At 53.2% G+C, this 23,404-nt stretch overlaps 7 protein-coding genes across 7 annotated transcripts; 3 read left to right on the forward strand and 4 right to left on the reverse strand.

The window, feature by feature from the left end:
• Window positions 1-1,034: 1,034 nt before the first annotated feature.
• Window positions 1,035-2,850, forward strand: INS49_009138 (uncharacterized protein; the record flags this gene model as incomplete). Its single annotated transcript, XM_043169875.1, has 2 exons — window positions 1,035-2,045; window positions 2,113-2,850. The coding sequence occupies 2 exons, from the start codon at window positions 1,035-1,037 to the stop codon at window positions 2,848-2,850; spliced, it is 1,749 nt and encodes a 582-aa protein (XP_043027555.1).
• A 545-nt stretch (window positions 2,851-3,395) lies between these two features.
• INS49_009139 (uncharacterized protein) lies at window positions 3,396-4,562 on the reverse strand (the record flags this gene model as incomplete). The annotated part of the gene is made up of 3 exons (XM_043169876.1): window positions 3,396-3,630; window positions 3,704-4,149; window positions 4,230-4,562. The coding sequence occupies 3 exons, from the start codon at window positions 4,560-4,562 to the stop codon at window positions 3,396-3,398; spliced, it is 1,014 nt and encodes a 337-aa protein (XP_043027556.1).
• Window positions 4,563-5,068: 506 nt separating this feature from the next.
• On the forward strand, window positions 5,069-8,137 carry INS49_009140 (uncharacterized protein; the record flags this gene model as incomplete). The annotated part of the gene is made up of 2 exons (XM_043169877.1): window positions 5,069-5,550; window positions 5,722-8,137. 2 exons carry the CDS (start codon window positions 5,069-5,071, stop codon window positions 8,135-8,137), a joined length of 2,898 nt encoding a protein of 965 aa, XP_043027557.1.
• A 1,420-nt stretch (window positions 8,138-9,557) lies between these two features.
• Window positions 9,558-11,480, reverse strand: INS49_009141 (uncharacterized protein; the record flags this gene model as incomplete). The annotated part of the gene is made up of 6 exons (XM_043169878.1): window positions 9,558-10,286; window positions 10,347-10,379; window positions 10,549-10,574; window positions 10,817-10,992; window positions 11,097-11,200; window positions 11,280-11,480. 6 exons carry the CDS (start codon window positions 11,478-11,480, stop codon window positions 9,558-9,560), a joined length of 1,269 nt encoding a protein of 422 aa, XP_043027558.1.
• Window positions 11,481-12,876: 1,396 nt separating this feature from the next.
• INS49_009142 (uncharacterized protein) lies at window positions 12,877-13,266 on the forward strand (the record flags this gene model as incomplete). Its single annotated transcript, XM_043169879.1, has 2 exons — window positions 12,877-13,048; window positions 13,115-13,266. The coding sequence occupies 2 exons, from the start codon at window positions 12,877-12,879 to the stop codon at window positions 13,264-13,266; spliced, it is 324 nt and encodes a 107-aa protein (XP_043027559.1).
• Window positions 13,267-13,753: 487 nt separating this feature from the next.
• On the reverse strand, window positions 13,754-14,833 carry INS49_009143 (uncharacterized protein; the record flags this gene model as incomplete). The annotated part of the gene is made up of 2 exons (XM_043169880.1): window positions 13,754-14,155; window positions 14,495-14,833. 2 exons carry the CDS (start codon window positions 14,831-14,833, stop codon window positions 13,754-13,756), a joined length of 741 nt encoding a protein of 246 aa, XP_043027560.1.
• Window positions 14,834-19,782: 4,949 nt separating this feature from the next.
• Window positions 19,783-20,828, reverse strand: INS49_009144 (uncharacterized protein; the record flags this gene model as incomplete). The annotated part of the gene is made up of 3 exons (XM_043169881.1): window positions 19,783-20,101; window positions 20,180-20,268; window positions 20,349-20,828. 3 exons carry the CDS (start codon window positions 20,826-20,828, stop codon window positions 19,783-19,785), a joined length of 888 nt encoding a protein of 295 aa, XP_043027561.1.
• Window positions 20,829-23,404: the final 2,576 nt, after the last annotated feature.

The following is a 23,404-nucleotide window of genomic DNA, read 5'->3' on the forward strand; positions in this document are numbered from 1 at the left end:
GTCAGCAATCACACCCTGATATTTGCTATCGCACTATCATAAATCCTGGCCGTTAACGTCGCATCAATGATAGATACGTTGATATTCTGGGAACTCCCACGCCTTATAACCAAGTCCCTGGACGGCGTTGACAGCGTGGGCTCAACATTTCAGACGAGTCATCAATCGCGGGTCAACTTCATTTCACACACAGTTTTGCACACGGGACCCAAATCTGTCCGACGAATGCTGAGTAACCCTGCCCAAGGTGTGGATTGTGGTTCTCATCCATTGCATTGTCCGAGATCCTCCTCCTAGCCAATCTTCGCCGTTCCCGATCCTCCGGGACCAGTCCCTCCTAGCCCCAGAATATCACCGCGAGTACGGCCGAGTTCAAGGCTTCAACCCCAGAGAAGTCTCCCAGGCTCACAGTGGGCTCGCTTGGAGACGACTCAGGGGTCAGTCAGCCTGGGCAACATCATTCTTGCCTTTCCCCAGGCCTTCACGCAACACAGGCCTCCGCCGAGGGTGGACTTGTGTGGATGCCAGCCACAACGCTACAGGTTCCCTATTCGGTTCGTAGAGGGCGAATGCCACCCGCTTCGTGTGGCCTGCAATAAGATACGACACCAGAGCCTTACTGCAGCCCAAAGCGGTCTACGGATCGGCCGCATTCCGGCCCATCTTGTACAATCTTCGAGATTGGGGGTCCTGCGCCGCGAATCATGCCTCCTTGCCGAGCGGCTGATTGGTTTCGAGGACCCGGAGAGGCTGTGGTTCGGGAGTCCTGCCTGACCCTTGAGATGATCGTGGACACCACGGATCGGAGATAGCGTAACGGCGCTCCAAAGATACGAAGTGGTGAAGGGCCAGGTGGTCAACGAGAGAGAACAGGCATAGGACTGAGCCATGGACCGAGAAATGTTGTAGATAAAAGGGCAGTCCTTGACCACCTGCTTTCGAGCATATCGGAACCCCTTTTGTCGGTCACTCCTATACTTCGTTGCAACTCCCAGCCCCCCCCCCCCCCAACCTCCGATCACAACACACACAAGATGGTCGCAGGAGGAGCCGTGACCAGCCAGTCGGCCGTCGGCCGCGCGGCCGCCGACAAGGAGCACGGCATCGTGGGCATGCTCAAGAACCCGTACGTCTTCATGACCTGCGCCTTCGCCAGCATCGGCTGCTGCATGTACGGCTACGACCAGGGCGTCATGTCGTCCATCCTGGTCATGGAGAACTTCCAGGCCCAGTTCCCGGACCTCATGGGCTCGACCACCCAGGGCTGGCTCGTCGCCGCCCTCGAGCTCGGCGCCTGGGCGGGTGCCCTCTTCTGCGGCTGGCTGGCTGACGCCATCTCCCGCAAGTACGCCATGATGGTTGCTGTGGTTATCTTCACCGCCGGAACTTGTCTTCAGTTCGCCGCCACCAAGTCCGACCACCTCTTTGCGGGCCGTGTCATTGGGGGTTTCGGGATCGGCATGTTCTCCATGGTTGTCCCGCTCTACCAGGCTGAGATCGCGCCCCCGGAGCTCCGTGGCGGTCTTGTATCTCTGCAGCAGCTTTCAATTACTATCGGTACCGCCATTGCTTTCTGGCTGGACTACGGTATGCACTTTGTCGGTGGCAGCGAGTGCAAGCCCTACGGAGTCCCCGAGGCCGATTGGTACCTCGAGGACGGCTCCTTCAACTACAACGCCGCCCACGGCCATCTGTGCTCTGGCGAGAAGGACATTTCGTGGAGGTTCCCCCTGGCGCTCCAGCTCGTCTTCGCCTGGACCCTCTTTATTGGCATGTTCTTCCTACCCTTTAGCCCCCGGTGGCTCGCCATGAAGCACCGCGACGAGGACTGCCTGTCCGCGCTCTCAAAGCTCCGACGACTTACACCCGAAGACCCGGTCCTGAAGGCCGAGTTCCTGGAGATCAAGGCCGCGGTCATGTTCGACGATGAGGTCGAGTCGGAGCTTGCCCAGAATGGCCGTCTTGGCACCTGGAAGCCAATGTTCCAGATGAATATGCTGAAGCGTGTTGCGATCGGTGTCTGGATCATGATCTTCCAGCAATTTGTAAGCTGATATACGTGCATGCAAATTTCTATGAGGGATAACATGATGCTAATGGCTCTATTCTCAGACTGGTATCAACTCCGTTCTCTACTACGCACCTCAGATATTCGCTACATTTGGATTCACCGACACCACGACAACCCTTCTGGCTACTGGAGTGACTGGAATTCTTCAAGTCTTATTCACCTTCCCTGCTGTCCTATACCTTGACAGATTTGGTCGAAAGACCTTCCTCATGGCGGGTGCCCTCGGAATGATGGCCTGCCACGTCGTCGTCGCCGCGGTCGAAGGCTCCTTCGAGGACGACTGGCCCTCCCACCGCGCCGGCGGCTGGGTCGCCATCGTTTTCATCTGGCTATTCGCGGTGAACTTCGCGTACTCGTGGGGGCCGGTCTCGTGGGTCCTGGCCCAAGAGATCTTCCCCAACTCCCTGCGGTCCCGGGGTGTCTCCATTGTCGCGTCCACCAACTGGATGTTCAACTTTGTCATTGGCCTTACCACCAAGGACATGCTGGCGTCGATGAAGTACGGGACCTACATCTTCTTCGCGTGCTTCTGCGCCATGGGCACTGTGTTTGTGTGGAAGATGGTCCCCGAGACCAAGGACAAGACGCTGGAGGAGCTTGACATCTACTTTGGAGGCGATGACACTACCATTGCTCAGGAAGACAAGGCCAGGATGGACCGTATCTATGCCCAGCTTGGGTTGTCTGGTGTCGAGAGGCCGGAAGACCTAATGGAGAAGGATGTCGCTGGTGTGCAGCACCTCGATGCTGACTCCGTAACGATCCCAAACAAGGCCTGAGACGCGTTAATAGATGCACAAGGCAGGGTGTGGTCAGTAATGTGGCATAGAGTGTTGGGAAAGACCAACTTATAATGATCCAAAAACAAATACAACCAATTTGGTCACCTGCCATCAAGTGCAATGACCTTCTCAAGCATTTTCCAAGTTCTATCTGTCATGACTTCCTCAGGCAGCAGCTTCATACACAGTCTCACAGCCCACAAGAATTCTCAATCTCAATTGATCTACACGGCTGAGAATGCAATCAGGGAAATTCCCAGACAAATGCCTGACAACAGGCTTCGTGAAAAGTCCTGCGCTCAACACACGATTATGCGAGACACCGATGTCTCCTTGGTCAAAAGTCCTGTCAAAATGGCCCAAACCAGTCCCCTAGGCCGCGGGCTGAATGCCGACGGCTGGCTTGCCAGTTCCGAGTCTTGTCCATTGTCGGCTTCGCGGTAGGTGCTCGGGCACACTGAACAGGAACGACGTCAACAATATGTTGATCAACACACAGAGGTGACGCGCGTGGTCAATGGGCGACCGTAAAACAAGCCAGCTCACTCGCATGGGTCCTGCCCATAGGTGACCGTGAGCTCCGGATACTCCTGCCTCAGTGCCGCGTGGGCAAAGACTGCACATCTCCTCCAGCTCACGAAGACACATTCAATCGTGACCGAGTCGGGCCCCTTTGCGCTGTCCATCACACTGTATCTGTCTTGTTTCGTGTCGAAGGAATTGATCTTGCGATTAAAGAAGCCCCCCATAGCGCTGATGGTCATCAACTCGTGGTCCCTTGGGCCGTCAATGAGCAAGACGCGCGCGGCCGCGGGCGGAGGGGGCCCGCAAGTTCCCCTGCTTCACGGACACGAGCTTGCAGTGCCATACCCGCTTGCCCAGGACGTTGAAGTGGCAGCGAGATGCGAGGAGTCCAAGGCGCTGGGCGCTGGCGTCGTCGGGGAACTCAACGAATGCCGCGCGGTGCGGGTTGACCATCGATGGCTGCATCAGCCTCGCGTCGATGACCCGCCCGACGGGCCTCATTTCAGCAATGGCCCTGACGAGGTCGGCGACGGTGACCTGAGGTGACAGGCCGGGTACCTGGACGACACAATGGTCACGTATTGGCCGTCCGTCTCCGGAGGTTGCGGGGTGGTCCAGCCTTAAATGTGAAGCTATGGTCTTCTTCGAGTCAACATCCCGTGGTTCGCGCTCTGCCAGGAGTCGCTTAAGCGCCAGAAGGACGTCGTTGTACTCGGCGTCGTATGGTTTCCTCTTGGCTGGGTCCAGGAGGAAGTCCCTCGAATTCTTGATCTTGATCAATATGCATTAATTGTCAGTGAAAAAGGCGTGACGCTCTGCGTGTGGGAGACCATCGTAGAAGGTATACTTACTTTGACGAACTCGGGCCGGCGGGGGTTGTCCCAATACTCCTGGCTATCTGTATTCCGTATCATGTCTGGATGGAATCTCATGCAGAGCGATTGAAAGGCTCTATTAATGTCCTTATCGGCGGCGTTTTGACTCAACCCGAGGACTGCATAGTGGTTGGTGAAGGCGGCAAGCTGCTCGGGCGTGTAATGCTTCGGTCGGGCACATAGCTTCGAGGACCGTGAGAACCACTTGTTGGGATATTGAGGACGAGGGTAGAGGTGTGAGATCCGGGAACATTGGTGCATTCCAATGAGTGGCCTGGAAGCCGCCAGTCCGCGGAAGATGCACCGCATCGCGAAGTTGCTGGCTGATGTGGGAGACTGTGGTCTGTTGACGGCTGAACAATGTTGTGGTTATCGAGCAGTTGGTGTAAAACAGCAACTTGCATATTGCAAGTGTGAACCTACCGCCTCAGTAAGCATGTATCCCACGAAAACGAGGATGCATACGTAGATGCGGACTTGTCCGAGCCACTCCCAAGCAATGCAGACAACACTCAACTGAGATTTGCACCTCAAATACCTCCAGTGCTCCCCAAACTCGACGTTCAAACGTGTTATGTTTTGTGTCATACTCGTCTTCAATTTCAGAGTTATTGGAGATGAGGTGAGCATAGAAGCCCCGACAAGGCATGATGCTGCCTTACTGCATATCATGCATCTATCCACATATTTCGGCTGTTGCACACACGACCTCCGGTGACGCGGGGAAATGGCCGCCGAGGTGCCTGTGTAACCAGCGCGTAGGTCCCCAAAGTGAACCTACCGGTTGGACTCATCGACATTTGCGCTCAATCGAGATGCCCTTACAAAACTTGGTGCGACCGCACACCGGTTTCGCCCTAGCGACCCCTGACGACGATCTCGTCGTGTTCGCCAGCGGCCCCAATGCCCCTGTTGAGTTACAAAGCTCCGTCATCGTCGTGGATGAGCGCGACCATGAAGGCGTACACATCGCGGCCAGAAACCTAGCTGAAGATTTCGCCCGGGTTACGAAGGTGTCACCGAGGCCAATCATCAGGAGCAACGACGCCCGCTTTGATGTCCCTGGGTCTGTTGCCATTGTCGTTGGGAGCGTCGATTCCAGTCCTCTTGTGCAGCGATTGGAAAGCAGCGGAAAGGTCGATTTCTCTGGAATCCGTGGCAAGTGGGAGTCATTCCAAACGAGCCTCGTCCACGAACCTTTCGACGGCTGCAATTGGGCCCTTGTCATTGCTGGTAGTGACAAAAGGGGAGCAATATATGGGACCTACACACTATCAGAGCAGATGGGAGTCTCGCCGTAAGGTTGCCCCTGCCCGTCTGCACCGGGTTAATTGTTCCTTGCTTCATTTATACGTCAAACTTGAGCCACATCCATGAACTAATTGATCATTTCAAGCTGGTATTGGTGGGCGGATGTACCACCACAACACCACCCTCAGATCTTCGCTACTCACAAGACCACCATCAGCGGTCCGCCTAGCATCAAGTACCGCGGCATCTTCATCAATGATGAAGCCCCAGCGCTTACTGGCTGGGTGCGAGAGAATTTCGGCGGATACAACGTCCAGTTCTATGAAAAGGTCTTTGAGCTTCTACTCCGGCTGAAGGCGAACTTCCTGTGGCCTGCCATGTGGCCGGGCTACCCGAATCCGGGAGCAAGTTTCTTCACGGATGACAAGGACAACCAGAGAGCTGCCGACAGGCACGGGATCGTGATGTCGACTTCCCACCACGAGCCGATGCAGCGATTGAGCAACGAGTGGCTGGCGGACGGCAATCCCTTGGGGACGTGGGACTGGATCAGCAATAAAGACAAGATCACTGAATTTTTCAAGAAAGGCGTGGAGAGGGCAAAGGGCTATGAGAGTTACTTCACAATGGGCATGAGGGGCGAGTACGACACGACGATGAAAGGTGATGACCCAGCGGCTGTTGTCAAGGATGTCCTGCGTACGCAGAGGTCACTTATACGGGATTTTCACGGAAGCGAAGATGCAGTGCCGCAACTGCTGGCGTTGTATAAGGAGGTGCAGATGCAGTACGAGAGTGGGAGGCTCGACGTGCCCGACGACGTGACGCTGCTGTTCGCTGATGACAACTTTGGGACCATCCGCCGACTCCCGCATGGACACGAGTCCACGAGGAAAGGAGGCGCGGGGCTCTATTACCACCTCGAGTACGTCGGGACGCCAAGGAGCTACAAGTGGATCAACAGCAACTCGTTGGGCAAGACGTGGCACCAGCTGCAGGAGGCCCATAGTCGAGGGGCGAGGCAGATCTGGGTGTTCAACGTGGGAGATATCAAGCCGCTCGAGGTGCCCTTGACATTTGCCATGTCTCTGGCCTGGGACATCAACTCAGTCAAGCCAGACGGCATCCCCCAATTCTTCTCAGGCCTCGCTGCGCGACAGTTCGGCCTCGACCTCAGCCAGGTTATCGCCAAAGCCTGGCGCGGGTACGATACGCTCGTCACTCTGCGCCGCCACGAGCATATCGAACCAACCACGTTCTCCCTTCTTCACTGCAACGAGGCTGAAACGATCTGCGGGCAGTGGGAATCACTCTTGGAGCTCGCGCAGTCCATCTACGACCGTGCCACCGACGAACAAAAGCCTGCCGTCTTCCAGCTGGTGCTGCACCCCATCAAGGCCAGTGCCATCTTTGTCCGTCTGCAGGTCAACCTGGCGCGAAACCAGATGTACGCACGTCAGAGGCGGAACTCTGCGAATCTCGTGGCGAAGCGGGTCCTCGAACTCTTCGACTCTGACTTTGATCTTTCGGAGGAGTACCATACCCTGCTTGGGGGCAAGTGGAACAACATCCTCTCGCAGCCACATTATGGCTTCTGGGATACCTGGCACGCCCCGAGTCGGGACATGATCAGTGGGCTCTGTTATGTCCAGAGAAGGCAGAAGTCAAACCCCATTGTCGGCAATTTGGGCGTAATGGTTGAGGGCCATGAGGGAGTAAGGCCGGGCTTGACCAACGAGAACAGTGACTTCACCCACCCAAGCCGTGGTGACTTGGTGCCTGGTATTACGTTAGGCCTGATGTCCCGGTACGGCCCCGAGACAAGATGGTTCGAGCTATTCACCCGTGGGCCTGTGACGGTTCACTGGACGCTGAAGGCGCTTTATCCTTGGGTGACATTCTCGAAAGACTCTGGAACCTTGGTGCCCGGAGACGACGACCAACGGATCGAAATTCAGATCCAAGTGAACCAAGTGCCGGGTGACTTTGATCAAGTGGTACTTATCGACCTGTCTTCTGAGGAAGACGACTTCGAACAGATACATCTTCCTGTCACGGGCCGTCTGCTCCCCCCAGACTTTGTGGGCGGTCATGTGGAAACGGATGGACACATATCCATTCCAGCACCGGCAGGACGGAACCTAGAAACCTCATATAACTTCCTCGCCGACACGGGCCGATCACCACGTGGGTCGATTACGCTCCGCCCAGACAGCGGACAAGCGACGCCCAGCTTTGTGGACTACAAATTCTTTGTCTTTTCTGACACGCAAACAACCAGCCCGCCAGCTCTCATCCTGTCCTTCAACATGACCCTCGACTTCGACCCTTCTGATCCGATGGTATACGAGTACTGCATCGACTACGGAGCCATCTGTCGGGAACGCCTTCTCGAGCCTGAACCGGCCAGAGACCCGGAGCTGCCTTCTCCAGAGGGGTGGCTCACGGCGGTGCAGGACTGCGCGTGGAAGAAGCGGCATGAGCTGAAAGCAGATGCAGTCGCGAGAGGCGAGCACGTACTCCGTGTCCGGCTGCTGCATACGAATCTGATATTGGAGAACGTCGCCATCGACCTGGGTGGCCTCAAGGATAGCTATATGGGGCCACAGCCAAGTTTCTACGTGGGGAGCTGATGACTGTTCTGATGGATTCGGATGCTCCTCTAGCAGTGTTTGTCTCAACATGCACATGTGGTGCATAGACTAGAATCATTGTCCATATGTGCTACACGGTTTTAAAACATCAGTGCTGTCATCATCCTGTCTTACTTGAGTCTCGAGAGCTGGCATGACATACCGTTTGCAAGATATTCTAGATATAGACTGGCATTTCCAAGGTCGTCAGTATGTTCGACTAGATTACCTAGATTACACTAGATGGGAATTAGTGCCTCCTGGCATCAGCATGTCACCTGGGCAATTCGGGCCGGTCATTACCAACTGCTGGTGCTTCCAACGTGAGAAAGATAGTAACAGCTGGGTTTGCATAAGGACTCTAGGGTATATCATTCACATATACGCTGTCGTGGTCTTGACATCCCGGCATCGCTCATGAAAGCATTTTGCCGGTCATGCAGGCGGAGGGAAAGGTCCCGAGCTCAATACATCTCTGACAGCTACAACTCTCAGCTTCTTCTGAGCCTTGAAATCATCCCAATGGCGGTCAACTACACCTTAAGCGCGCATTTATCCAAGGCTGTGCACGTGTCCTGGGTAGAACTCCGATGCCGCCGAACGGAGCAGACTCCATCATCACCAAAGTCTCTGCGACAAACTACGATCTATGGTCCCCGTGATACGGTTCCCTTGCTCGCCAACAGTGAGGCTACATCCGTTATAAGCTCGCAAAATTTTTTGAGCACGAAAAACGATGAAATCCGAGAGACTCGGACAGAATCGACTTGAAACTAAAGTCGGACGGGTATCAAGAGAAACCGAAGACAAGCCTGCCTCAGGTCGCCTCGAACACGCAATTTTGGATTCATGGCTCCAAAGATTCGATTTTCAGGCCTACAGTCGAAGCTAAGGTCCAATGTACAGCGGAAAGCATTCATGGGTGTCTCTTCTGACTTGGCCTATTCAATCAATCAACAAGCCTATGCAAAGAGACAATGGAATTCAAGAAAGGAATGGAAAACAGAATGGAAAGCAGTCACTAGTCAATTTAATTTTACATAATTGGACATGATAGAAGATGGTTTTGGGTCTTGCGAAGCGCTCTGGAGTTTTCCATTACTAGATCTGATGCGATCTGGCATCCTCCGGCATGCTCGGGGGAGGGGGTAGGGAGAAGTGATCATTAACCTCGAAGAGGAGTGATTTTATAAAAGTGGAAGTACCAAATTGTACATTGAAATACTCCATATAGCCGCTTTTGCATTTTCATATCTCGATTTTCAACAAGGTCTGAACGCCTATCAAGCAGGTTTGCTGATGTCTGGTCCAGGAGTTTGTCCGGTTCTGCCTTGGAGAATTCCTCAGGACCTTTTCTGATGCAACCTTTTGAATACCTAATATTGAGATCTACCCATACCATGAAAATTCAGCACTTTCTTTAAACCTCTCTTGTGCCTCTAACTTCAGCCAGCCCAACAGCATCAATGCCGCGTTCCACGGAGGACCCAGATGACTTCCAGCCCTCTTGGTTGCTTTTAGGCATCCTGACGAACACCAAGTCCAATACCATAGCAATTACCCCAAGAGCGGCCCCGAACCACAGAGCTGCACGAAAGCTCATCACCTCCCCGGCACTCTTGGCCACCTGCGCTTCCACTGTACCAGCAAAGCCCAGCCCAAGGCTGTTGCCATACAGATTCAGCGTACCAATCAGGCTCCCGGCCACCCCCTGCTCCCGCTTCCCAACACTGTTGCTGGCAATGATCTGGGCGGCGACGTAGAAGAAGTCGGCGCAGAAGCTGCCGAGGAACGTGGCGGGGAACACCTGCGCCCAGTACGTCTCCTGCTCCGGCATGCACGACAGGAGGGCCAGGGCGATTATCGACGCCAGGCAGCCGCTGGCCAGTATGTACTGCGCCTCCCACCGCGGGATCAGCCACGCGGCCGGGCCCACGGACATGGAGGCCCCGATGGCGTAGGGCGCCCAGCCGAAGGCGACCTGGAGCACCGTCCAGCCCCGGATGATCTGCTGCCAGGCGATCATGTACCAGAGGCAGATGCCCACGGACATGTAGATGAATAGCACCGCGACCGCCAGGGCTCCGAAGCTCGGCGCTTTGAAAAGAGAAAGCGGCATGACGGGGTCTTGCGCGAACCGGCTCTCCCACTTGAGGCCACGAACACGGCCATGAGTATAAGTGAGACTACTTGGAGGACAATCACATACTACGGAGTTCCCCACCCGAGTGATGGAGCTTGGCTATTAAGACTTGTCAGCATTTCCCTATGCATTAGATCTGGTGAGTTGATTTACTTCCACGCCAGGTTGAAGAGTAAGAGGCCACCCAGGGCAACGACCACGTCGACATAGTCAATGCCGCCCCCTTTGTCGACGGGGTCTTCGCGAGGCAGGGCCACGAAGAGTCCACCAAAAACAATTGCACCGAAGCATGCACTATGTGACGTTTAGTACGGTCGCAGCTCAATTCTCAAGTCTCGCCCAGCCATGCTTACAGCAAAATAAAGTGCCACCTCCACTCCGAATATCGAAGGAACGCCCCTGCAATCATCGCTCCGATCCAGGCCCCGATGGGTGACGAAGCCGCAAATATGGCGAGTGTGATGTTGCGGGCACTTCCGAGAGGGACCATGATGGTCAGGATCAACTGGTGGCCACGGCGTTGGGCATCAGTATACCTCCTCCGACCCCAGTAAGAGCTCGTACGGCAACGAAGGAGTCGTATGTCGGGCAGAACGCGTTGGCTATGGAGAACAGGATGATGATGGCTCCTCCCAGCAGCATTATTAGCCTCTGGTGTCCGTATATGGCGCCGAGCCGGCCGCTGACGAGGGCAAAGGCACTCTGCGCAAGGCTGGATTCCCGAGAATATGATTAGCTTGTGCGGCCGAATGGTGAAGAAAAGCGACGAAAACGTCCAGGCGGTAAGGATGAAACGTCTGATAAGAAACGACTGACGAATACGCTGAGGCCATCCAGTTCGCCTGGCCTGGGCCGACCGGTCGTCCAAGCTGTCTGCTGAACTCGAAACCGCCTGCTACTGTTGAGAACATGGAGATGAACTTTGAAGTGGTAAATTTCCGTCAGCCATCTTGGTAATCAGGAGTTAGTGGTAACATGCCTAGTGTCTGGGCTACGTACCTGGGTCAGATTACAGAGGAGGATGAGGGAAGTGATGATGTATCTTTTCTTGTTGCCGAGAGTCACCTCCGCCCCGGCAGGCCCCAGAATATCGACGGGCAGCGGATGGGCATCAGAAGTGACTACACGGGTGAGGACCGGTTCCATGGAGGGCTCCATGTCCCTTACCTGTGTGGTGGTCATGTCTGGCGAGTTGCCCATACTTTTGTCTTATTCGGAGGCTGTCGCAGGAGTTGGAGACCCTGTCCAATACCAAGCAACACTTTCCTCATTATTGAGCGCATCCATAGAAGCACAAAATTATAAGAAGTGGTCAAAGAGGAGGAGTGTGGACACTGGCATACCAATGTGGGCCGAATCGAACTGGACTGGGACAAAGTTGCCGCGGCTATGCGTGCAACCAACACCATAGGCCACATACTCGGTTCGGATGCACACTTGAATCCTTGAATTTTCACTGATTACCGCTGTCGAAAACTTAGATGCACATCATTTCAAACAGGACTGATGATTCGGCAATATGAATCGAAGATAGCGGTGTCAATTATGACGGGTGTCACTATCCTTCTGGCCGTTCGGTCCACCTATTCTGGTACCTTTCTCTGTCGTCGCGATACTAGTAGTCTCTTCGGCGGGTGATTAGATACACTCTCAGATGATCTTACCTGGTTCGTTTAGTTCGTAAAAGTATCATGAGTGATATACGAACTACATGTCTCATACTGACTCTAATTTAAAGCAATACTGTTTGAAATACCCTTTCGCTCCGGCAATAATGGCACATGTCCACACCGCCAAAGTGCGTCCTCTGCTCTTTACGACGACCTGCAGCGGCAACAGCCGTCCCAATTATGAGGAAGCCACCAGTGACCGATGTGCATCCGACCTACATGTTAGTCTACAGAACATAAATACATTCTTCGTGTAGCAATGCACAGTGAAGCGCGATTAGTGCGGAAACAATGTGACAGCATTCTCAGGATGCGCTACAGACAAGTACCTAGCAGATGCCGGGGCACTCCTCCTAGCAAGACGGCATGACCTCCACCTGGAGATGCGGGTATTTCTGTTGGATTTACTACCTAGGTCCTGAGAATAGAACGGGCCTAGTAAATTTTCAATGGCGTTGCTGGTCCCATCTGGGTCATCGAAGGTTCAAGTGAATGTCGCAGTCCAACATCAACAGACAAGGGTTAACCCTCTTCAAACTGTGACCAGGCGCGCTTACCGTGACTACAGTGACCTGCATGAGGAAAGCGCGTACTGGGTAAGGTGAGCGGAGCAATAGCTCCCCGCCTTACTCCCTGGGCCGCGAATCACGCGGCAGGATGCAATGACATCATGCTGCCAAGTGGGGCTGACGTCGCCCTGACAGCCCACTCCAGCCCACCAGAGCAGCTCACACCGGGTTTGTGTTGCCGTTTCGACTTCGCCTTCGTACAAAGACAAACAAGACCGCCTTGCTCTGACCCAAACTCTTGTTCCCCCCACCTCTCCACCCACCCGGAAACCTACACAACAATCTAATCAACCATCAGCATCCTCTCGAGACGATATCACCCTGAGCCCTGACGACAAACAGCACCCCGCCTGCATCATGTATCAGCACGTCTACACCTTCCTCCTCCAGCTCTGCCTGGCCGCCCTCGCCTTTGCCGCCCCCGTCGCACAGGAGATCTCCACCAGCAACATCAACAATAGCTGGCAGTATGGCACCGGTGGTGGCATCATAGGCTTCATCGTCCTGGTTCTGGACATCATCGTCTTCAGTACGTTCTCGCCCATAGATTGCCCTGTTCAAGTCTCCCTGCTAACCCACCGGTTCCCTTCCACAGTCGAGGTCCTCAAGTCCAACCGCCCTCCCATCCACAAGCTGCTCTGGTGCCTGGGCGTCTTCGTCTTCCCCATCGTCGGCCTCATCGTCTACTTCTTCTTCTCCAACCGCGCCCACCACAACAGCGGCGGCTCCTACGAGCCCCTGCCCTAGACATGGTCCCATGGACGACACATGAACACCCGTGCGAGATGCCAACGACCCCAGCGTTGCGAAGGCAACGGTCAACAAGGCGATAGCCCGGGTGGTCATGCATGCGACACTGGCGGGGCGAGGAAGTGATCATGGGCTGAATGCTCTTGTTCGGTTATAGCAAAGGCGTTTGATGGATGGACTGGAATACACGTAAAGGGCGAACGGAATCAACGAGGCCAATGAATGCTTTACAGAATAAGAGAGTTATGATTTACGACGCGAATGCATTTTGAACAACGCTCCCAGGCTCCTGGTGCCTCTTTTCCTCGCGCTGAAAACATGTTGCTCCAGCGACAGTCACGCGCGCGGACGGTGAAAACTGTCCCACCAGAAACGCTTAAACAGCTCGGCGTTTTCTTCAGATTTGGAATTGAATTGAATCGGCTCACAGAATTATTGGAAATGCAGTCTGTCTCCGTTCCGCAAGAGCAGACCCGGCTAAGCCTTAGCCAAGTACTGGTTCTTCTTGCTCCCGAAGTCTTCTGCGAAGGTGTTCTAACTCCTGTTTAAGCTCTTCTCTGTCTTCCATGAGCACATCAATGTCGCCTTCCAGGACTCTCATCTCGCGCTTCATCTCTTGGTTTTGATGTCGGAGCTTCTCATTTTCCACCTCAAGATTGGCTTGCTGGTCTGTCATGGCACTCATAGATGTTGCCGATGACGGCTCATCTTCCGGCTCCTCGTCAGTGTCATCCACGTCGTTATCATAGTCTGATTCCGAATCCGACTCGGCCTGCATCACCCGTGCGTAGAGAGGCGTTACTGTGATCTCCTTGGTCCATTTTTTCAACTCTGTTGCGGGCAGCCGGTTTTGTTTGACATCGTCCTTCCGCCGCCCATTGTCGCCCTGGCTGGCTGTCTCTTTAGGAAAATGGTTCTTCCTCAAATGCGCAGCTGCCCGACTTCGATCACTGTATAGCTTTCCCGAGCTGCAGGACGTGCACTTTCCCAGTGGGGCCAGAGGGTGGCAGAAGGCGTTCCCTCTTGGGTTGACACATTTCCATCTTTCGACCGTGTGAGAACTTTTCGTATCCGCGCGCCGGTCTAGCTGTAATGACGGCAGACTGCCAAAATTGAGGAGAATATCGGCAAGAGTATCAGGTGCCGGTACCATATAACACACGACGTCTCCCTCAACTCCGAGGACGATATGACCGTAGCAACTTCCTGTTGCAGCATCAATTACCGCAGAGCCATGGTCGCCCGGCTCGATTGAATCTGATAGTATGACGGCGTGAACGGTCTGGAAGAGTTCTGAGCCACGAAGCCTGAGCGAGGCCACGTCTGGCAGCACGGTGCCGGAGAATGGGCCGCGAGAAGTGATCACGAGAACGCTGACAGGCTCCGTGCCGACTTTGGCAACGTCAAGGGCCGCTATCTTCGGCGGCACTGAGCCGTCACCTCCAAGGAAAACGTTGCTAGCTTCGCTGCTTTCGAACTCTGGTAGCTTGACGAGAGTGTAGTGCGAGCTCTCCTTGCGGCTGGCGGCAATTAGCTTCGTGGCAGTTGGCGTTGGAAACGCCATGTCTTGGTCCTTCCACATCAAAGAATGCTCGATCCCTCCGTCGCTTACTGGCAGTGGGGAGCAGACGATTTGGCATGGGTGGGGCTCCGTTAGACCTGGAGGATGCTGTCCATAGAAAAGTGGTTTCTCTCGCCTTATCCTTGTCTCCAACAGAAGGCTTTTCTCGCTTGTGAAGGCTTGCTCATAGCCCGAATCTTCTGCTTCTGAGTGGCTGTCGAATTCGCATTTTTCGGGATCACGGGGTGGCTGCGAAGTCCGGTTCAACCCTACCATATTTCCCATGGAATCGAAGGTGGTTATTTGGTAGAGTTCCTCGCCGATCCTGACGATTAATCCGCCGGTGGCATGCTGAACGCGTAATCCTGCCTCGGAAGAAACCATGAACTCAAGCCTTCTGCCCATCTGTGGCCCTGATATACCATCTGCACCAGGAGTTGAAGCCTTCGACCCTGTTCTGTTGACTGTGGAGGTGTTTGGGTCTCCAGCTCGGCGTTCATTGTCAAACAGGGGTCTAGGGACCAAAGAGGCATCGAGTGGAAGGGCATGGGAGGTTAATCGGAGCCCCGGATACCGGTCAAGAATGCCGCTGTGTCTCACTGATGCTTCGAATAACTTGCTCGCCTCTCGACTGGCACAGCAGACCACGATCGTCGGGTTGGTCTTTTCCCCTTTCCGGCCGATCATACACAATCTGATGAACAGTGACGGGCCATCTGGGTTCTTTATATGGTTCAGCCATCTTTCGATTTCGCGTCGAATCCTGAAATTGTATTTCCCCATAGCTTGCCCTGCGGGACACCGAACGCTGGAGGTGCCCATGTTCTTCGTGAGTACTCAGCTTCACCTTGGAGAGGTTGAATTTAGCCAGAACGGCGTGCCTTCGGAATACTACGTCGATGCTTGTGATTTATCAGTCGTATACAACCATTCAAAACCGAAAATTGTGTGGAAAAGTCCGATTACCACGTCTCGCTTACTGGTCTGTCTGGAATAAAAGCATGGAATTGAATGCCTCATCTTACCGGTCAAGTCTCCGGACCGCCAGCCTTCTTTATCGGGATCGACCAGCAATCGGAATACGTCAGAATTTCGGCCGGCTCACGAGACCAATGATAGCTGACAAGATGGATGCACCCTCTTCAGGAAAGATTGGGTTCAGGGCGGTGCAGCTGAAAGGCGGCCAATTGCTTAGTCGAGCTTGGTGGACTAGAAGCACCACCAAGTCAGCGCCTAAGAGCCGCCAGTCCGACTTATGAGGGGAGAAAACCACCGTATCCCGGCATCATGGTGGCTTACATGCTTGGATTATCCACACCGAGTCTTATCCATCGGAACGCCACCAGGCTCAGCCTGCATACTTCTGCGGTGGTCTCTGCACCTCGGACTATAACCTCTCAACCTCTCAAGTTTCCCCACACGCCCTTTCTGCGCCTCAACCCCGGCCTGTAGTCCACGAAATTCCTCATTCGTCCACTGTCGCTGATGCTTCTTGACCATGGCATGCTGTGCAACTATGATCAGCCGTGGTTTGTGGCATCGAATGCATCCAGAGAAAACACCGACTTCAACACGGCTGGGAAAATGCGGTGAGATGTGCACAAATTGGACACGCATAGTGCATATGCGGGTTAATCTTTCTCGCAGCACTCAATGACACCATATCGCACGTTATCGCTCAAATCGACGGTCTGTGGTGGTGATACTGGAGTTCCAGTCGTGACAATCGATCTGCCACTGTGCCTTGAGACCCGAGTAACCAGGGACTTGTGCTATCATTACATAGCTCAAGACTCAGCGCTGAGATCTAAACTCTCTGGTGTCTTCATTTTACAGTCTTGATTAACATGCGCACAAAAATATGAAAGCCTTCGTGTCGCAGAGCCTTATTCCCCATGGACGAGACGCAAGACCAACTGCGGACATTGACGAAGCTCAATACCGCAAAAGGCAATCATTTTTCAGCTTTGCTGCACAAGGGTTACACAACGTTTCTATGATGTGTTACATGGCCAAGAGACCAACCACGCGAATTTTCCCAAGGAGGGAGGGGTAGCACTGACTTGAGCAGACCTCTTCTTTTGACTTTCGATGTATTCTTTTTCACCTCAGCTCAAGTTCTCCAAGATTAGACAGTTTGTTCACGATGTCCGAAGATCTCGTATCAGTTGAATATCAGGAGGCTGCATCTACCAGCGACCACGCATCACATTCAGGCCTTCCAGATCAGTCTTCAGTCAGCCCTCCTGATGTCACAAGATCCACAGACGCAGTCAACAACATAGGCCTTCTCTGCAGTGCGGAAAGCCTGTCTTTGACCGTCCAAGATATACTAGGCGAGCTCAGACAATTGGCCCAGGCACTGAAAGCTTCGGGGCGTGTTTGCGATTGTCAAGACTCGGGAAATAGAAAAGAATTGCCCGCAGCAGCTGCTGCGGAGGCAAACGTGCAACAGGGTGCCCCGACGCCCCGACGCGATAAAACTGGTGCCGCCGCGCGGAGCTCCAACAGAAGGAAATATCAGGAGGAATTTCATATGCTGGACGAGACCTGTCAGGATATATCGCAAACGCAACGAGCCAAAGAGGAGTTTCTAAGGTCACTCAAAGAGCCCGGCGGAATCCAGTGGCTGGAACGAGAGCTCTTGGCTAAATTCCAGCCCGAGCCAGCGCCGAGTGAAGAAACAAGGCGCTGGTTTGATGAAGCATGGTCAAGGGGCCGAAAGAAATGTCGAGACCGTGGCAAAGCGTCCGGCGAACGAGCGAGATGGTACCCCGTATTTGCACGGAATTTTGTTTCAGATGATGCAGTGAGTTTATCCTCCGAAATTTAATAAGTTAGAGTCAATCTGGTTTGAAATGGCCGCTGAGAAATTTAGGATGTTGAGGAATCGGCCATGGCACGCGCGACGTGGTCCTCCCCTCTTGGAAACATTTGGTGAGCTCATGGCCCCCCTCTTGTTGAGTAGGTTGTTCTTACCACTCGTAGGTGGATAACGGACAGCAGTTCTCTATTCAAGAAAGTCGAACAGGGAGAAATCGAGCCCATGACAAGAGATCTCTCTATGATTGCATTTCTCATTCAATGCTTCCTTACCCTGGATTCCGAACATAGAATTCATTTCGGTTTCTACCCTTTCATTCGTGCATTTTCTGACTTCTTCCATTCCACGACACAACGGTCAATGAGTCATTTATGCCTGTTTCTACCACGATTCGATACCAGCTTCATTCTCCAATACCACTTGCGCTACTACTCGCCGCTCGGGTCCAAAGAGCCTCGAGCTCCGCCAGCAGAAAGCAACCTATCCGAATTCTTCATCCGTAAGCGGAAGCTTGCATGGATCTGGCCCACGGCGCAAGCAACTGGCGAGAAGGATCCAGCATTGGGGTATTTCAAAGAGCGCGCGTTATCGATATCACTCATTATGTACGCCCCTCGTGGAGCCTTCAAACTGGTCGTTCTCCGTGACGAAGCAGCTGGGATAGGCGACCGTCTATTGAAAGTTCCGGAAGAACTTAAACCGGCACCCGGTCTAGGTCATTTTCAGGACGCAATGCGACGGCTGCTAGAAACGTGGTACCAAGGCTGGAATGAAACCTTGACAGTCATCGACCAAATCGTTAGCTTCAAAGTAGGGGTTTCTAAGCCCTCTATCATTTTCACTCAATTTGCAGTAAGCTACTCTAAGACTTCGCTGACGATATGACTAGATGGATCACAACAAAGACGATCACGGGCTGGACAGCTTTATGTTCGATGATACGGGCTTCATGAACTTATCCAAAGTATACTTCACAGTGCTTCAATTATTGCGAATCGCTACACAGTGGATCGATGAGAACTCTGCCGAGTGGGAGAAGTTTTGCAATGCTGGGCCGCATGACCTACGCCTCTTTTTGGAGGAAGTGGAATGCAACGATGAAGTGCTGGAATCTTGGTATGATCGGCGAGATGAGCTAACGCACTGGCACGTTTTAAAATCTTACACTCAACAGCTCAGAGACCAGATCGACAGGAAAATTGAGGAAGTCAAGTCACTGCGAGATGGAGTAAGAATCGTCCACAGCCCCCTAGCCTCGTCATCCCTCAATCCAGTTGCGAGGCACAGTGAACTGATTGTGTCCTTACAGTTATTCAGCGCGACCTCTCTCAGAGAGGCGACAAAAGGAATAGCTCTAAACCCTGCAATCTACGTATTCACTGCCGTTACTGTAATATACACCCCGCTGGGGTTTATAACTGCAAGTTAAAACCTACTTGGCTAACAAGGACAGTGCTGACGATATTTTATGCAGGCATTTTGGGCCTTGCCCATTCTAAACGCGACAGCAAACGGCGAAGATACGCGCCCAAATTTACCAGCCTTTGTGGCGACATTCGTTATCATACCGACTCTAACGTATGTCATCTGCGGGTGCCTGGCCTGGTATTACACCTCGGCAAAATTCGAATTTCTTGTCCACGGAATCTGGGACTTCGTCAGCCGTCGTGGAACACGGGAAAGCATAGTCATCTCAGAAGCATGACTCCCCGGATAGATATCCTCGTCAAGCCGAGCGGGAGCATCACTACCAGGCTCGCCGACGGCCTTTAAGACCAAGTCAAGCCGCTGCTATGTAACACGACAGGGAATGCTATTATCAAGGCCATGGAAAGCTAAGGTTGCACAGAAATGGAATAGAAACGCACATCGATGAACATGGCAAAGAAAGAGATGGGGTAGGTGTGTGTATATGTATAGAGCACATACAATAGATGTAACCAGTCTGACTAGACCAGAACGTGCTAGAATAGGATTACCATAAACAATTCGACAAAATAAAGACCATATGTACAATTCTACTGAAAGTCCGAATGCGGTTGGACTGTCGACTTCCTCGGTCCCGTTTTCAGGACCCAAAGCAGACTTGTTGGAAAAGCAGTCACACCTTGAGTGATTTTAAATTGCCCTAGAAGTAGTAGTCGTATTCATAGCACAGGGAGCCGGCGCGGGTGTCAATCACATCCGCCAGGGTCAGGTTCGTGGGGACGAGGTCGTTGAGGCTCAGGACGGAACCCATCTCCAGGGGGCTCGTACAGGGGTAACTCCAGTCGTAACACCCACCCGCGAGGCCCGCGGCGGTCTTGCGCGTGCCGCTGCCGCCCTCCTGCCACGAGGCGTACTGCGCGTCGACGAAGAGGTGGTGCATGAAGGGGGTGGGGTCCTCGGGGGCGGCCCAGACGTCCCCCATGACGGCGCCGATGCCGTTGTGGCCGGAGGCGTGGGTTCTGTCAAGGGAAGGAGGAGTCAGTAAGTCATCTACGGAAGAGAGAGTATGCCGGGAGTTTGGATGGTTCTCTGCCTACCCAGTCTCGAGGCACCCGGTGAACTGGCGGATCTGATCAACCTGGGCGCACCGCTTGATGTAATCCGTCGTGATCTCGGCGGAGATGGTCTCGTTACCAGCACGCGATAGACCGGTGCACAGTGTTGTTATCGCCTCCCGGCCCGATGTTGCAGACCTGGTTCGCAAACTTGCCGTCGGTGATGCAGAATTTGTCGTTGTCGTCCTTGGGGCAGCGAGCCGAAGTCCTCGGGGGTGAAGATGCTGCTCTCGTTGAACTTGCCGGCGTCGAGGGTCTCGTCCCACCACGGCAGTGCCCTGTCGAAGCCGCACTCGTTGCGCAGCAGGGCCTCGAAGGTCGAGACGAAGGCACGGTGCCAGGGCAAGAAGATCTCGTTGCCGTGGATGGCGTGGGTGAGTATCTGGTGGGTATTGGTGATGTCCTCCCACCGGCTCTTGGAAGGGGCGAAGTGTTCGCCGGCCGAGGGCTTCTTGGCCAGGCACACGATGGCATCTACGAAGGCCTCGCGGTCGCTGTCAGAGTAGTTGCGCCACTCGATACGAGTGGAGAGAGAAGTGCAGCCTGTGGCATTGGACGCTGGAGGGGCGATGGCGGCGGCTGAGGCGAGGGAGGCGCCAGTGGCCAGCAGAGAAATCAAGGAGATCTGCATTTCGAAAATTCTGTAAAGAATGATATGTACGTGAAGAATTTCAGGAGAATAAAGGAGTGTGGTCTCTGCGAAAAGAATAACGAGATGATTGAGACTGAAAGTGAAGAATGCAATGATTTACATGGCGATCTCTTATGATGATCTGGAGAGATTTCCAGACGATGGAGATGGAGGCTGAACTGTATTCCATACCAATGCCAATACGAGCCTTCAGGAGATGTTCTGCCACCAGCAAGAACTGATAACATAATAACCACCCAGCGGGAATTTCCTCATGTGCAAGAACGGGTAAGTCCCGAGTCAGAACCAGGGTTGCTGGCGACTGGGGACATCGTGAGGACTTTCAAGTTGGCTGCGAGGCGGAGCACTACTTAGGACCAAGCATTCACCGTATCCATGTATTTCGGGACCACTTGCCAAGACCCAATCTGAATCTTTCCAGAAGAAAAGAAACACAGCCTGGGGTGTTTCAGAGAGACAGCCCTACGGGAGGTGGTAGCTCATTATTTGCCAGGGCCTCTTTAAGCTTAACCAGGCAAGACGGGAAAGCCACGCCCCTGAGCGGATCCACAGGCGAGGATATTTATAGAAATGGCGAGTGATCAGCCAGTCTACCAACGTTTGTCCATCTCCTGCGTGGATGCGCAGATCGGAAATGACCCGCACTAGCCCTCTGGGTCCTACAACAGTGTTGAAGACGCAGAACTGGGGTTCTGCGTGTTGATCGCGCTTCATGTTGAAATAATGGCAGCGTTGAGTGAGGCCTACCTCCAAGCCGCGTGGCAGCATTGCCACATTTCGGACTCGATGTTGATTCCGAGATGCAGACGATCGACTGTATTATCCATGTTCCATGTCGCGCGCGAAGAGAAGAACCGAGTCGCCCGTCCTCAGGAGCTCGATGCCTGACGCCGTTCGACCAAGCAATTGTTACTTAGGTACCTCGATATTCTCTGAGGCTTTCATGCTAACGGAACGAAGTCGCCAGCCACATACGAGCGTGTCCCAACTGTGAAAAGAGGCAAGCGGGATATATATTCCGGTCACAACCGGTCTCCAACTTCGTAGCACCATTTCATGTGCACGGTTGCCTTGAGCTGTCAAGTACCTCCAAAAGTACTTCTTTTGTTGGACAAAGACGCTCCACGGTCACGGGCAATTACGCCCCGTAATCATCCACTCCGCCTGTTTTCCCCCTGGATTACTATTCACGTATGTATCCACTGCCTGTCTGCCTCTCGCGGAGCGGCAATGATCGACCTGATCCATCTTGTCGTCCCACCTTGCGTCCCCACTACCAGAATCTCGGATCAAAATCACTGCTCGGAAAGTTGGCCACTTCCCGAACGAGCATGTCATTGCCAAGAAACCTTCGCCATGGGCATTGCTTCCGGCGGGGTTGCGGATGCCCAGGTGGTCGGAACAACAGCAAACAGACCTGTCAGAGCCGTCCGAATGCTATGTCAGAGTCAAGTGTATGTCAGGACTATCAGCAATGGTATTCTTGTACGCCGAGGCAGACAGCCAGTACCTTTGGCTCAACAACACCCAGCTCTTTCTGTATCTTGATGCTCTCACATGAATGTTTTTCTGCCTATGCAGCTGGCTAATCTGCCCACATACCGTGACCCCCTCAAGGTTTGCATGAAGACTTAGCATTGTTCATGGTTTTCGGGGAACTCCAATCCCCGACCAAGACCATTGGAAGTGGATAAGCGAGTGAGGGTGTAGGACCGGCCATTTTAGCTCATTATGTCAATGCCCGCAGACTTACGATATTAGAATTTGAGCTTGGTCCATTTCAGCTGGCAGTGGAAGATCCCATTCCAAAGCGGCCACACATTCAAGTTGATGGCGGCTACATTGAGCGAAAACGCATTCCTTTCCTACAGTTGATCACCAGGGCAGTGTTCAGAAAAATTACACTTAGTGTGAAAAAGCACTGATTATTAGCATACGCTGCTTGAAATTCGGGGCAGAAGACAGTGCCAGCTACAATATGCGGGCCGGTATCAAGTGGTCTCAAACAATCAAGAGACTGGATCTCACTACAAAACACGTCAGTGCGACTATGGCGGTCATGGAATTTTTAATTCAATGACTCTAGCCAATAAAAGTTGCGCGATTACTTTGACTTTTGCGTGCAATATTCTTATCACTTCCCATACTAGTCTTGTGTTGAACCACAGAGGTAAGAGGAATACTGCTCTCCTCTACAGTAGTTAAAATTGAATCATTTAGCTAGAGAGAACGGTGCTCTATCAAAGCCCTCACGCCAGAGCACTAAGTAAATGTGACACATCGGGCCTATGAAAATTATTGCGCCTTGCCCTCCACCAAGGTCCTCTGGTTTGAGACCGGTGCGCTGGTCTACACCTTGATGTACCAATAAACACGGCTAGTTGTATTTCTTCCAATAAATTTTCATTGGGCTAAGAGCCTAGTTCTCATTGTGAAATGCTCAAAAACAAACAAGTTCAACCATTTCATGGGATAAAACAAATGATACCACAGCCCTCTCTGTTATGTCTTCCTTTCCTCTACTTCCACTTTCACAATCTCATGTACAAGCTCAT

The sequence above is a fragment of the Diaporthe citri genome (assembly GCF_014595645.1).
Source record: "Diaporthe citri strain NFHF-8-4 chromosome Unknown scaffold_3, whole genome shotgun sequence".
NCBI classification, from domain to species: Eukaryota; Fungi; Ascomycota; class Sordariomycetes; order Diaporthales; family Diaporthaceae; genus Diaporthe; species Diaporthe citri.